General features: G+C 36.3%; 3 protein-coding genes across 4 annotated transcripts; 1 reads left to right on the forward strand and 2 right to left on the reverse strand.

Moving 5' to 3' along the window:
* The first annotated feature begins 1,483 nt into the window (after window positions 1-1,483).
* On the forward strand, window positions 1,484-1,990 carry LOC110689030. Its single transcript, XM_021865780.1, has one exon. The coding sequence runs from the start codon at window positions 1,484-1,486 to the stop codon at window positions 1,988-1,990; it is 507 nt and encodes a 168-aa protein (XP_021721472.1).
* An 844-nt stretch (window positions 1,991-2,834) lies between these two features.
* Window positions 2,835-4,404, reverse strand: LOC110689031 (protein MAIN-LIKE 1-like). The gene is made up of 2 exons (XM_021865781.1): window positions 3,064-4,404; window positions 2,835-2,981 (listed from the first exon to the last, which is right to left on the reverse strand). Exons 1-2 carry the CDS (start codon window positions 4,402-4,404, stop codon window positions 2,835-2,837), a joined length of 1,488 nt encoding a protein of 495 aa, XP_021721473.1.
* A 1,652-nt stretch (window positions 4,405-6,056) lies between these two features.
* LOC110688943 (putative disease resistance protein RGA1) lies at window positions 6,057-11,745 on the reverse strand. 2 transcript variants are annotated; one of them, XR_002504709.1, is made up of 3 exons: window positions 8,456-11,745; window positions 7,707-7,946; window positions 6,057-7,493 (listed from the first exon to the last, which is right to left on the reverse strand). XR_002504709.1 is itself a non-coding variant. In XM_021865692.1 (2 exons), the coding sequence occupies exon 1, from the start codon at window positions 11,638-11,640 to the stop codon at window positions 8,476-8,478; it is 3,165 nt and encodes a 1,054-aa protein (XP_021721384.1). In that variant the 5' UTR covers window positions 11,641-11,745; the 3' UTR covers window positions 6,057-7,946; window positions 8,456-8,475. The 2 variants fall into 2 exon arrangements, 1 of the variants encoding a protein (XP_021721384.1); XM_021865692.1 differs by having other exon boundaries at window positions 6,057-7,946.
* Between the last annotated feature and the right edge of the window lie 2,333 nt (window positions 11,746-14,078).

Raw genomic sequence — 14,078 nt, forward strand, 5'->3', positions numbered from 1 at the left:
TTTGGATAGATTTTTAAAGATAAAAATGCTGTATAGAGTTTTATTATCGATATACTTCTAATGTTTCATATATACAAAATTAGAAGTACTTATACAAAGTTGAAGATATTCGTGATCATAAATGTTTATTGGAGACTATGCAAATATAAGTGAGTTAAACTTTTAGGAAGGGAGGGAGTATATACATTGTTTTATAAACACCTCTAATAATAACTCAACTGCTATTTGTCGCTCCCAAATTACCAGGTAACGCTCCCTTTTTTACTTGAATGGACCATTATGCCCTTTATACAATTTGGGTTATAAAAATGACTTTGTTCCCCATTTGGACACAATACATGAAACGGTCCCCTCACTTCACGACATTGTTCTCCCGAGCTTCCCAAAATCGGTCCCCACGACCTTGCAACCAAATCGGTCCCCACGACCACCTAAATTTTCTATTTTCAAAAATCGTTAAAGTTTCCGACGGGTCTTGGGTCATGGACGGCGAGTGGAACAAACGTACGCCGGAGAATGCGTCGGATCATTCTGTAAGTTTTTTTTTTTATTTTCGGTAATTAGGACATCCGCCTAAAATTTCCGGATGTCCTAGGTACATCCGCCTAAAATTTCCGGATGTACCATGGAACATCCGGAAATTTCAAGCGGAAGATGGGATCCGCCTAAAAAATCCGGATGTTCCATGGTACATCCGAAAATTTCAGGCGGATGTACCTAGGGACATCCGGAAATTTTAGGCGGATGTCCCTATTAATTTTTTTTTTTTTAAATGTTAAGTACGTTTATTTAATTTTTTTTTATGTTTATTAAGTTTTTTTTTTATGTATTTTTTTTTCGTGGTCTTGTGATTATTGTTGTGATTTAGTATTTGATAATTAATGTAATTTTGTTGTATTAATATGATTATTAGTAATATGTTTATTTTTTGTTTCATTATTATTATTATTATTATTATTATTATTTATATTATTATTATTATTATTATTATTATTATTATTATTGTTATTATTAGTAATATGTTGATATTATTGTTGTTGTTGTAGTTGATATTATTATTGTTGTTGTTGCTGTTATTTTTATTGTTGTTGTTGATATTGTTATTATTAATTAGTAGAAATATAATTTTAATATTAATATTAATAATACTATTATTATTATTATTATTGTTATTATTATTATTATTATTTATTTATTAATTAATGTTATGGTCTTATAAATATTTTTGTAGTTGTTGTTATAATTTTTTATTATCATTAATATTGTTATTGTTTTGTATTTGTTGTTATTATTATTAGTATTGTTATTAGTATTGTTATTATTATTATTATTATTATTATTATTATTATTATTATTATTGTTATTATTATTATTAGTATTGTTTTTATTATTTTTATTATTTTAATTATAATTATTATTATTATTTTTGTTTTTATTATTATTATTTTGACATAAAGCATGTTTTGTTTAATTTGTATAGGATATGGAATCTGAGGAAGGCGGTGACGGTGTGAATTATAGTGGGAATTTTGTCACCGATACGTTTTTTCCTACATTTGACGATGCTGTTACATGGGCTGATGGTGTTTCCATAAAATTGGGATTTATATTGGTGAAAACGTCTTATAACAAAACCAGAGATGGTCGGCCATATCGGTATTTGCGATGTAATCGGTCACGAAGGAGCAAGCCGAGAGATTTGGAAAACGCGATACGGAAGGACACCAAAACCAAAGCTAATGGTTGTCCATTCTACATCAAGATATATTATGATGTCAGCACCGAAAGTTGGAAGATCATTGCGAAAAATTATCACACCGGGACACATAACCACCCAATGATTGTGTACCCAGAGGGTCACCGTAAAGTGAGCGGATTGAGTCCGGGTGCAAAACAGGTTGTGCGGGACATGACAAAGTCCAAGGTTGCTCCCCGTAACATCATGTCCACTATTGCCGAGCAATTTCCTGATGATCATCCAAACATCTGACACATTTACAATTGCCGAAATGACTTCAGGATGGAAATGTCCGAAGGAAGAGGAGTTGTTCAGCAATTTCTTCATCTGGCGAGAGAGAGTAAATACATTTACTGGTTCACGAACGATGATCACAACGTTTTGCAACATGCATTTATGGTGCACCCGATCATGGTCAACATACTCCGCACATACCCACATGTCATAGGTATGGATTCTACTTACAAGACCAATCGATATAACATGCCTTTCTTTGAGATAGTAGGCGTGACACCGACAAACCAGAATTTTCTAGTTGGATATGTTTCCATGCGCGACGAGTGCACGGCTAGCTATCGGTGGGTGTTGCAGAGATTAAGGGAGTTGATTGGGTTTGATAAAGAGTCATCTGTATTTATTTCAGACCGTGATCTTCGGCTATGTGCGGCTTTGAGATAAGTCTTTCCAGGGACGTCACATTTACTCTGTCTATGGCACATCAACAGAGATGTGGAGGCTAAGGTGACGAAGATGTTTGGAAACAAGACGGTTGGTGTCAGTTTTAGAGCTGGGAGATGGTTCAAAATCGTGAATGCAACAACACAAGCGGAGTATGATCGTGCTCTAACTGCCATGCAAGTGAGGTGGGGAAAATATCCGAAAGTGATTCAGTATGTTCAGAGAACTTGGCTTTGTCGTAAGGAGAAATTTATGAAATTTTGGACGAACCAGGTTCTTCATTTTGGTAACACCACCAACTGCAGAGTTGAGAGCCAACATTCAGCAGTGAAAACTTGGTTAGAATCATCCACAGGTTAGTTGTATTATTTTATTAGTTGTTCTCGTTGTTACGTAATTGTAATTGTATTTGAATTTACTAATTAGAATCATTGGTAGGTGCTTTGGATCCCATTTTTGACTTCCAATCAAATACAAGCTGCTTAGTCATTGTTCGAGTCTCACTCGACATTTTAGGATACTCAGCTAGTGCTCTTTGGTGAATCTCCATGGACCGACCCATCCACTGCAAATCAAACAATAACATATTATAAACACAAAAATTCATATAAGTCATTGTTAATATAATAATAAGCATAAATACTTACGTAATCAGTGTTAGTCCGCTCAGGCAGGTTGCTTGTAACTCCTGCACCTGGAGATACCCGCGGGTGAGAAAACCTGTACAACCACTGCATGTAACCGGGCGCAACCGAAGGAGCTGCAGCACTAAGCCTGGGTAGGGCACCTAAAACAACACTCTGAGATACCCCAGGGACAAACCTGTTCCACATCACAGCTGTCATCTCAGTCGGGAAGTCTACCCGATACATCTTCAAGTTAGTCGGCCTCTTGGCCTTCTCTGGCCTGATGATCTCACGGGGAATGCCTTGCACGAAACCAAGCTGGCGCACCACTCTATCAGGCATGTACGGCTCAATGATCTTACGGTACTGGATGCAGCCAATGAATAAAGTGGGGGGCACTCGTAATGCAGGATCAGCTCCGTACGGTAGCCAGTTCACCTCACGGTCAGTAAGCGCATCAATCCTAGTACGAAAAGCTAACAGGCGCTCCAGGTTCTTGCTAGGACATCCCGCTCCTACATCCCAAGCAGACGCACGAGGCATTTGAAGGTCCCGGGTCAAGGTACCCTGCTGTGGCCGAAAGCACGGAAAGTACTCGTAAATCCACGCTTGCAGAAGCGTGAGACAACCAGCAATCGAATCAGCACCTTTCCGTGATGCCGTGCCCAGTTGCCGATACAAGTAGGCCAGTGCAGCTGTTCCCCAAGCATACTCGTTAATAGGGACATCCGTGTGACATAGCTCGTGAAGGAAGGAAGGATGCGTACGGTTACCACTCTTGTCTACAAACAGTGTACCTCCAAGCACTAACCACAAGTATGCATCAAGCTGCTCACTAAAATCCCGGTCGACCGCCAATGTCGACTCAAAAATCTTATCAGTCAACACCCCACTACCCTGCCAAATGGTCTTTGTGCCGCAAACCTCAGACAGATCATCTGGAGTCATATCCATGGTGACCGAGCACGCGTCCCGTAACACGTCCGTGCTAGGAGTAGTGGACACCATATTGCCTGCAACCCGTAACCCAAGTATGTTGTACACGTCGTGCAGCAAGATCGTAATCTCCCCAAATGGCATGTGAAAGGTGTTCGTATCTGGCTGCCACCTCTCAACAAAAGCAGAAATCAACGGCCAATCAAGTCTCTTAAACATCAGGCCGGGCAAGTGAGACAACCAACTAGCATCAATCGCCGCAATGTCCTCCACAGATTGACGACCTCGCCAAGTGAACAAGTCAGAACATAACTTTGTCCTACTCAAACAGCGCAAAACACTACGCTCCTGCTCCATCCAGATATACCGTGCCACGTGACCGCCAAAATTAGGGATAATTGACCCATCCTCAGGCCCACCCGGCATCGGTTCCTGCACTAACCATTCCTCTGTAGAGCTGGAAGTAGGCTGACTCGACCCACTACCAACAAATCTCCCAAACTAACCCCTATATACCATATGGAAATCCTGAGGGTCCTGTTCTTCATCCCGGTCACCAGCATGACTAGCCGAACATTCGTCTTCCTCGTCAGATATGGGTGCCCACTTGCAGAGTACAAGGGTCGACTACTACCAGACTGTTGGTCTCTCGACCAACCACTAGTAGACCCGTATTGCTGCTGCTCGGGCTGAACCGGTGAAGATCGAGATGTCTGTCTCCTAACAGACGCATTCAGACGTCGTGATATTGCATGTCGAGCACCAGAACCCTCAATCTACATAAAATTAAAAAATAATCCGATTTTAGTAATAACAATAACAATAACAATAACCATAATAACCATAATAACAATAACAACAATAGTAATAATAATAACAACAACAACAACAACAACAAATACAAATTAACAACAAATATAACCTTAACAACAACAATAACTAACAACAATAACTAACAACAACAACAACAACAACAACAACAACAACAACAACAACAACAACAACAACAACAACAACAACAACAACAACAACAACAACAAATACAAATTAACAACAACAACAATAACCATAATAACAATAATAATAACACTAATATCAACAACTATAATACTAATCATAATTAAAAATATTATAATAGTACTACTAATAACACTAATAATAATATTATTATAACAACAACAACAACAACAACAACAAAAAATTAAACAACAACAATAACCATAAAAACCCTAATATCAAATTAGTTTAATAATAATACTAATCATATTTTTAAAAATAATAATAATAATAATAATAACAATAATAATAATAATAATTATAATAATAATAATATTAATAATATTAATAATATCAACAATAATAATAACAATAATAATAATAATAATACTAACCATAACACTTCAAAATAACAACAAAAATAACAAAATCCAAAAAAAAAAAACAAATTAACAACAACAACAATAACCTTAACATTAATAATAAAAACCTAATATCAACAAAATAATAAAAATTATCATATTTTTTAAAATAATTACATTACAAAATATAATAAGCACAATAATAACAACAACAATAATAATAATATCAACAATAATCACCATAACACTTCAAAATAACAAAAAAAAACAAAATCCGAAAAAAAAAAATTAACAATTTTATTTACGGGCCAAAAAAAAAAAATAAAAAAAAATTGGAACTTCCGCCCAAAATTTCCGGAAGTTCCATGGAGGATCCGCCTGGAATTTCCGGATCCTCCATGGAACATCCGGAAATTCTGGGCGGATGTCACTTCCGCCCAAAATTTCCGGATGTTCCAGGGAGGATCCGGAAATTCCAGGCGGATCCTCCATGGAACTTCCGGAAATTTTGGGCGGAAGTTCCTAGGATCCGAAATTAAAAAAAAAAAATACCTCGTCTCCACCATCGTCGCCGCCGCCGCCGCCGTCGCCACCACCGCCGCCGAAGGTCCTCCCTTCGAATCTCAGCCTAATCCGCCTCGAATCACCCATTTTCTTTTGTGTTTATGATGATTGTTGTTTTTTTAAAAAATGAAGAACAATTTTTGAATTTTTTTTTTTAAAAAAAAATGTTTTAGAGAGTTTGAGAGTAAGAGAGTTAGAGAGAGAAGTAAAGAAGTGAGAAATGTTGGTCGGGAAGGAAAAAACTGTATTTATATATTAGGGGTAAAATTGGAATTTCAAGAAAAAAAGGGAGCGTTACCCGGTAAAATGGGAGCGACAAATAACAACACCCAATAATAATAATGGGTAGTGAGGCATTATTTTATCATCGTTAATCGGCAGTTGATTGGGTAGTGGGTAAAAAAAAAAGAGAGAAAATACAACATGAGAAACTTACAAGTTTCTCAATAGGGTACTTTTGTCTTTTTGGTGTAACGGAAGCTTAACAACATTAACCCATAAATAACATACGATCTCTCCTCAACAATGAAGTTTGAGAATCCTTCACTAATGGAGGTTGAAATTTTCTACAACAATGAAGAAATCGCTCACAAATAATGACAAATACAATTACCATTATATAGGGCTATTCATGCCCTTAATTTACATATTTTTCTTAGGATTTTTCGTTAAATTCGGCAATGAAGTCGCTGGAATCGGTGTGTTGGGGTTGGGATTTGCTGCCGTGTTGGTGATGTATTGGATGGTGTTTGTTTGTTAGTGGGGTCTTGGGGATGTTGATGAGAACGTATTAAGAAAGGAAGATGGAAGGATGAAGATGATGGAGGTAACAAAGGAAAAAATTTATGTCATCTCATCACATGTTAATTTCTCACATAACTAGCAATGAGCCAATGAGGCCCGCTACAATGTCTAAATAATTGTGAAAACGCCGTTTGAAAAACAAACCTAGTATCTCAATTGAGAAATTGGGGCTTGCTAAAAATGTAAGGTGAGAAGATAATTTTAAAAAAAAAAACAAAAAAAAAGTGGATCAACTTTTATTTTTGATGAGCAAAAAAGAGATTTAAGGCCTAGCAATACAAAAACTACCATACTAGCATACACACAAGCGGTAAACTTCAAGACCTTTGGGTCATAAGAAATTATCAAAAAACAACTATACAGTTGTGTTAGCCCCGGTCCAAGCTTCAACCTTCAAAGAAATTATCATTATTATTAAGCATAGCGCAGCAAATACATTAGCACCGCATCATTTTCATTGTTATGTCAGGGTGCATGAGAAATACTTTAGCTGACATAAAGCTCCATCTACTCATAAGCAAGGATGTTTAAAATAGTAAGTGTAATACAAAAATGTATCACAAGTATCTGGTGGGAGAGAAACTTTGTTTTAAGGAACTTTGCCAGAAGAAATTTCACAATGATGCAAGAATTAATTTTCAACTCAAGCAAAAGAACATATAATTAACTTAGCTGCCATAGTGCCATGTAGTAAATTAATACTAACATATACGGAGCATATTCTCACTTCAATGCTGCAACGAGGCGAGACATGGCTCTCCGTGAAGCTCCTTCTAACACCAAATTTATCTGGAATAATACAGAGACAAGTTATACTCTCAAAACCCCAAGATATAATAGTCATGTTGCCAATGTTAAAGTACTAAAACTTCTACTGTCAAAACCCCGAAGACAAGTTGAAAGCATGGTAACAGCAGCAACCTCAGCTTATACTACTTGGAAAAGGGACAAAAAAATGCAAGAAAATTTGAAAAGTAATGTCATGCAAATATAAAACATTACTATTTTCTGGTAGGAGTTAGCAGCAACTCAGTCAGTCTTGAAGAAACATATAGGCCAAAAACGCGAGTTAGGCTCCTTGATTGAGTCATATATTAGCCCAAGATTCCTAGACAGATGATGCTCTATACTTCAAAAATGCTCTAGTCTGGGACATTTGGTAATGAGTGCCTAGGGAACACTTCCTTAAATTTGGCAGAAGTACAAAACTCCCTAGATCGATCCATCTCCCTCCATTGCAGACTGCATTAGCAAGAAGTAAAACAAATTAAATTATACTCTCAGAACTGAAACTACTACTCTCAAAACGCCGAGACAAGTTCTACTCCCAAAACGCAGAGACAAGTTCTACTCTCAAAACCCCAGAGACAAGTTGGAAGCATGGTAGCATAATCAAGAGTAAGTTATAAGAGGCTGAATTAATTTGCTTCTTTAATAATACAAGATGTTTTTGAGAGTATATTTGATCCGTACATCTTTCTACATGGATAATGAAAACTAAGAGCATCTTGAGATACAACCAGCAGCAGTCAGCAAGTAGATCGTGATGGAAAAAGCAAGCAGTCTACACTATATTTCAGATAACCATAAAATCAAAAATCAGATCCAAGTAACACTAAAATTAAATTCAAATACGGATATATGAAAGGGAACTCAGCAACTAAGCTACATTTGATGCAAATAATGGAGCAATGCAATTCTGAAGAATAGACTTTGATTTTTATAAAATAAAGATGACAAAATTATATTACCTTATCACAATGTACATATTTTAGAGTGAAACAAAGTAAGGGATGTGTTTAATATGGGGCCAATCCTCTCCAGTTGAACGTTGGCATCTTTCTTTGAGGCTTGATGAATACCATGTGAGCTGAAGTGCTCTAAGCGAGGTGAGTTTAGACATCCAACTTGGCATACATTTCAGACTTTTACAATTGAAAATTTCAAGGGTTTGTATGGCCTTCAAGTACTGTATCCAATCGGGCAATTCTACCAGAGGGAGATCAAACGATATCAAGGAGCAGAGGGATTGACAAAAGGAATGCACTCTCATTATTTCTTCTGATTGACTCAGATCAGGGCAACGTCTAATTTCTAAATCCTCCAAGGCACAGAGTTGCTCTAATCCTCCACACACAATACTTTTTAAGTTGTCGCAATATCCAATACTCAAGGATTGTAGAGAAGACGAGCAACTGTGGAACACCTCCCTAACTTCACCTAAACTCTCCACCTTCCTGTCCCACCCTATGTTCAGCTTTGCAACACCCCGATAAGAGTCCATGGGCAGTGAATTAAGCCACGCCACATTGTCTGTTCTAATTTCCCTTAGTTTGGGACCAAGGTCATCAGTTGAAGAAGTCGATGCCCCTGATATTGGTATTATTACTAATCTCTCATTGAAGTTGACTAAATCTAGGTACTCTAATGCTGGACACTCTAGAATAGCTGTTAGGTTTGGGCAATTATGCACATATACTATTTTCAACCAAGGAAGTTGTAATTGTCCCAAATGCTGCAGATTCCGACAACGAATAAATCTTATTTCAACAAGATTAAGGAGAAAAGTTGCCAAGTTATCTTCCCCTGGCCAGTGTGGCATTCTCACACCATGATATGATTTCACTGTTATCCTCTTGAGACTAGAATTAAGTGGCTGCAACACTTCCATCACTGCTTCATCATACTCCTTCCTTTCCTTTTCCTCACCATAACTGAAATCAAAGAACACATGGTTCAGATGTTCCTTGTTTCCCAAGCACCCTCCCTCCTCTTCACCATTTATCTTACAAGCTGTTGCAGCGGTCTTCATGAAATGGATGCCGATTTCAAGATAACCTTTTAGATTCTTTAGCGCTTTTAGATCTTCCAGTACATCAAACAATTTGTTTTTACATGAATTCGGTTTCCCCAACACAAACCAATTAAGAGTGTGAAGGCAAGTCAAATCACCCATACCCTTTGGCATATGATTCAGCTCATAACAATTTTGTAAATCTAAGACCCTTAGCTTAACCAGCTTGCTCAAATCTTTCGGCAACTCTTTTAATTTTGTACACCATTTTAAGATTAAAGTCTGAAGATTACATAGTTTTGTGACGGACCCATGAAGAACTTCTAGATCAACATTGTATGACAGGTCTAAATATCTCAAATGTATAAGATCACCAATTGAGGCCGGCAAACTCTTAATATCTGAACTACTCAAGCATAATGCCCTTAAAAACTTCCAATTAGCAAGTAATGATTCCAAACAAAGCTGATCCATTTTCTTGACATCTCTACACGACTCTCCGAATTGAAGATAAGAACGCACATGGCTCTTACTAGAAACATAATTTGTGGATTTGCTTTGTATAAGAGAGAGATGGCGAACTTTTTTGTCCACATCCCCATTCATGGTTTCGACTCTACAGATTTCCTTTCCCACAACTTCATGAGCAACATCATGCATCAAATCATGTATTTTACATGACATAACATTACAATTTTCATCTTTCTTAATGTCTTGGAAGAAACACCTTCGCAATAAAATCGAGAAATACTCCTCCGCAAGATCTTCCGGGCTTTGAGAATCATTTAACGGGATGTAGCCTTGTGCCATCCAAAGCCTAATCAATGTATCCTTCTCCATCTCGAAATCTTTAGGGAACATTGCACAATAGCTGAAACAACTCTTCAATGGGGGTTCAAGTTGATAGTAACTCAACTTCAATGTAGGCATGATGCTGTTTTCTTTTCCATTAACTTTTGCTAATCCCAGCTTCTGAATTGAATGCCACTTATTTTGTTCTTGGCCAAACAGAAGACTTCCCAACACTCTAATTGCAAGGGGAACATTAGCACATTCCTCAACAATATCTTGGCCAATTTTGACCAAGTCTCTAGGAAGGTTTGAATGATTTGGGCTAAATGCTGCCTTTTTGAACAAACACCATGAATCTTCCTTTGACAGGCCTAGCAGCTCATGTGTTAGACTGCCTCCAATAATTCTTGCGGTCTCCCGTGAACATGTAGTTACCACAATACAGCTTCCTTTCTCACCAGCTTCCATAAAAGATTGTGTCAATGTATGCCATCGCTCATAATTTTCAGTCCATACATCATCCAAAACAAGCAAGAATTTTTTTCCAGCAAGTTTTGCTTGAAGTTGGCTTTGCAACCCATCCATGGTACAACCCTCGTATTTCTTATGGTTCTTATGATCTGTAGCTGAAGCTAGAATTTTACTAAGAACCCCTTGTACGTCTAGCAACTCCTGATTTTCATCCGCGACACAAGTCCACAATCTCGGAGAAAACGTGGCTATGACCCTTGCATCATTATACACGAGTTGGGCAAGAGCAGTTTTTCCCAACCCAGCAATCCCCACAATAGAAAGGAAAGAAATGTTTACTTGGACATTAGTATTGAGCAATACATTAACAATTTTCTCCAAATCAAGCTCTCGGCCAATGATATCAGCTTCATCCACATAAGAACTTGTCTCGAGCCTTCGATTCTTAATAGGATTAGGATCAATTTTCAAGTTGAATTGATTATTAAAAACAATAGCATTCAACTTTTCTTCAATCTTTTTAACCCCTTGAGTCATATTGTAAGCAGTACCAAGCTTGGTAAAAAGAGAAAGGACACGAAACTTGTTGTTGCCCTTAGTGCGCTTATTCTGCTCAGCAAGTGTGACAAACTCATCAAAGAGATCATCGGCGTCGTAAACTGCATCTTTGAGATCTTGAATATATAGTTGTTCTTGCTTAGGCAACCCTTGCTTGGCCTCAGCATCTTCGAGCACAGACTCGATTTTAGCGACGGTACCACTAAGCCTCTGAAGTTTGGATTTGTAGCCAATGATGGAGCAGATGTCATTGAGCTGATGAGTATACTGCAGCGCTGTAACCAAAGTTTGAGCAACAGCCATGATTGTTCCAACATCCATTTTTGGTTGCAGGGATTTTTTTAGAGAGAAAATGAACAAGTGTGATAGAAGATGCAAAGATGGTGTTCAATAACATCAATGCTTATGCAATAATTGATTCAATAATGTGACATTTCAACGCGTCATTGATAAGTACGTGTTATTTGGTAGTGATAACATGATAGGGATTCAAAGGCCAGGTAGCTATATTGCTTCGACTTTTCCATGTTTATTATGGTAGTGAACTAGTGATAGCATGGACTCGGTACTAGTGTTGTAGATAAGTACGTGTTCAAATCCATGATTTTAGTCCAAACGATGTCTATACCCTTAGATTGTCAAGGATCTAACACAAAGTACTTGAGATAAAATGAAGATTCCAAATAACATAGTTGATAGTAATAAGTGACAGCAATTTTACATTTTTACCTGCAAGTTGTAATTGCATCAAGTTTTAAATTTTTATTTGATTGGAAACAAAATTTAGGCTAAATCCAAATTGGGAAATGAATTAGACCTGTCAATAGGGTCGGGCGGATCGGGTTGTTTCTGGTCATGGGTTATTTCGGGTCGGGCCACTTTGGGTCATGGGTTGGGAAATGCTCAACCCTAACCCAAAGTTGTGTTCGGGTCAACCTAACGGGTTTAAAACATTTTTTATTTAATTTTGCCTTTTTTTTCAAGATTACTTTGCTATTTTTTTCCCATTTTTAATTGAACATTTTCAGTTTTCAACATATTATTTTTAGCAATTACATACTACATCAATTCCTAGCTAATAAAAAATGATAATAAATTCAAAAAATAAAACTTTTTATTACATCCTAAAATTTAAGGAATAGACCAACATAATTATATGGTGTGGAGTATAATACTCTTGACATAATATTAGTAAACATGTCGATCAGTGCATGGTATGACGGTAATGTGGGTTATACGGATGCGATTAGTGTGGGTCGATAATTGGTGTAGGAGGTGATTGGTTTAGATTTGAACAAGAGTTATATGAGATAGATAAATGAGAAAGAGATAAAATGAATGTCCGATGGTAGAAAAACAATCAAAGTTAATCCATAAACTAATACTACCTTCGTTCCTGAAAGTTCGACTCACTTGTCATTCATGTGGTCAAAATAAAATAACTTTGACTACAGGCTATGATTTATAAAATAGATTTAAATTAGCATGAGGGATTTTATTAGATTCCTCTTATTATACATTTTTCAAACATAAACTTTTTATAATTTTCACTTATACATTGCCGAAGATATTAATGCTCAAAGATGTTCATTGGAAACCGCAAAAATGCAAAGTGAGTCGAACTATCAAGAAATAAAGGGGGGTGTATTAATTTTCAAATAAATCTATTTATTAAAAAAAACCCATAAAATTGGCTTGGGTTTCAGTCGGGTTTGACCCACAAATTTACGGGTTTGGGTTATATCGGGTTACGGGTCAAAAACACTTTGTTTGAGACCCAAAAGGCTAAAATTTTTTACCTACAAACCCCCTTTAGCCACTGCTGCCTGCTCCCTCCATTATATTATGTCGTTTTACTCTGTTTCTGGTTTTTTTTTTGTTTCCTTTTCTTATATCTCAAATCATTTATACATATGATTCAAAACCTATTTTCTGTTTTTCGTTCGTTTATTTTTTTTTTTTTTTTTTTTTGCATTTTCTCTCTCTTCTTCTACATTATTTTTCTTTCAATCACATTTTTTTCCTCTTTTTCATGGATTAAACATTGATTGGAGTTGTTGATTGTGATAATGAAGTGCTGCATTCTTCGATTGTCGAATTTGATCGTGATTGTGAAGTTAATTTTCGTAATGAAGTGCTACATTCTTCGATTGCCGAATTTGATCGTGATTGTGAGTTATTTTTCCTACTTCTGGTCGATTGCTTGATTCATTCGTTGATCAATGTGAGTTGTTTTATAATTTCGATTAATGTTTGTTGTTACTATTCAATTTAATTTAAGTTCAATTTTGATCAATTTTGTCTTTGATTTCAATTAATGCTTGCTGGTCGATTATTTGATTCAATTTTGTTAGCTGTTTTGTTTCAAATTGTTTGTTGATTTTATTCGATTTTTCAATTTTTCAAAAATCAATTTAGCCTATGTTTTAGTTTAATTTGGTTTGCTGTTATAATTCAAGTGAATTGAAGTTTTATTTTAATTAATTTTGTCTCTTATTTCGATCAATATGATTTATTATTCAAGTTTGTTTGTTGTTTTTAGTTTAATGATTGCTGATTGTAATTAAGTAGATGTTTTCTAGTGATTGATTATATCTTTTATATACGCTTTTGTGTTTTTTTTAGTAGTTTTATAATTTTGATCAATTTCATAATTATAAATGATCATTATTATTCAAACTAATGTTCTGTTAGATCGCCTCACTAAAGGAGCGGTGTACTTCTCAGACCTCGATGCGGTTATTGATGACATGTTTGAT

The sequence above is a fragment of the Chenopodium quinoa genome, unplaced genomic scaffold (genome assembly GCF_001683475.1).
Source record: "Chenopodium quinoa cultivar QQ74 unplaced genomic scaffold, ASM168347v1, whole genome shotgun sequence".
NCBI classification, from domain to species: domain Eukaryota; kingdom Viridiplantae; phylum Streptophyta; class Magnoliopsida; order Caryophyllales; family Amaranthaceae; genus Chenopodium; species Chenopodium quinoa.

Bases quoted from the DNA above. Each gene is read 5' to 3' on its own strand.
- LOC110689031 (XM_021865781.1), bottom strand. From the start codon at position 4,404: ATGCCGGGTGGGCCTGAGGATGGGTCAATTATCCCTAATTTTGGCGGT. The intron at 2,982-3,063 runs GTAAGTATTTAT...TTTGATTTGCAG, and splicing joins AGCGGACTAACACTGATTAC to TGGATGGGTCGGTCCATGGA.
- LOC110689030 (XM_021865780.1), top strand. From the start codon at position 1,484: ATGGAATCTGAGGAAGGCGGTGACGGTGTGAATTATAGTGGGAATTTT.
- LOC110688943 (XM_021865692.1), bottom strand. From the start codon at position 11,640: ATGGATGTTGGAACAATCATGGCTGTTGCTCAAACTTTGGTTACAGCG.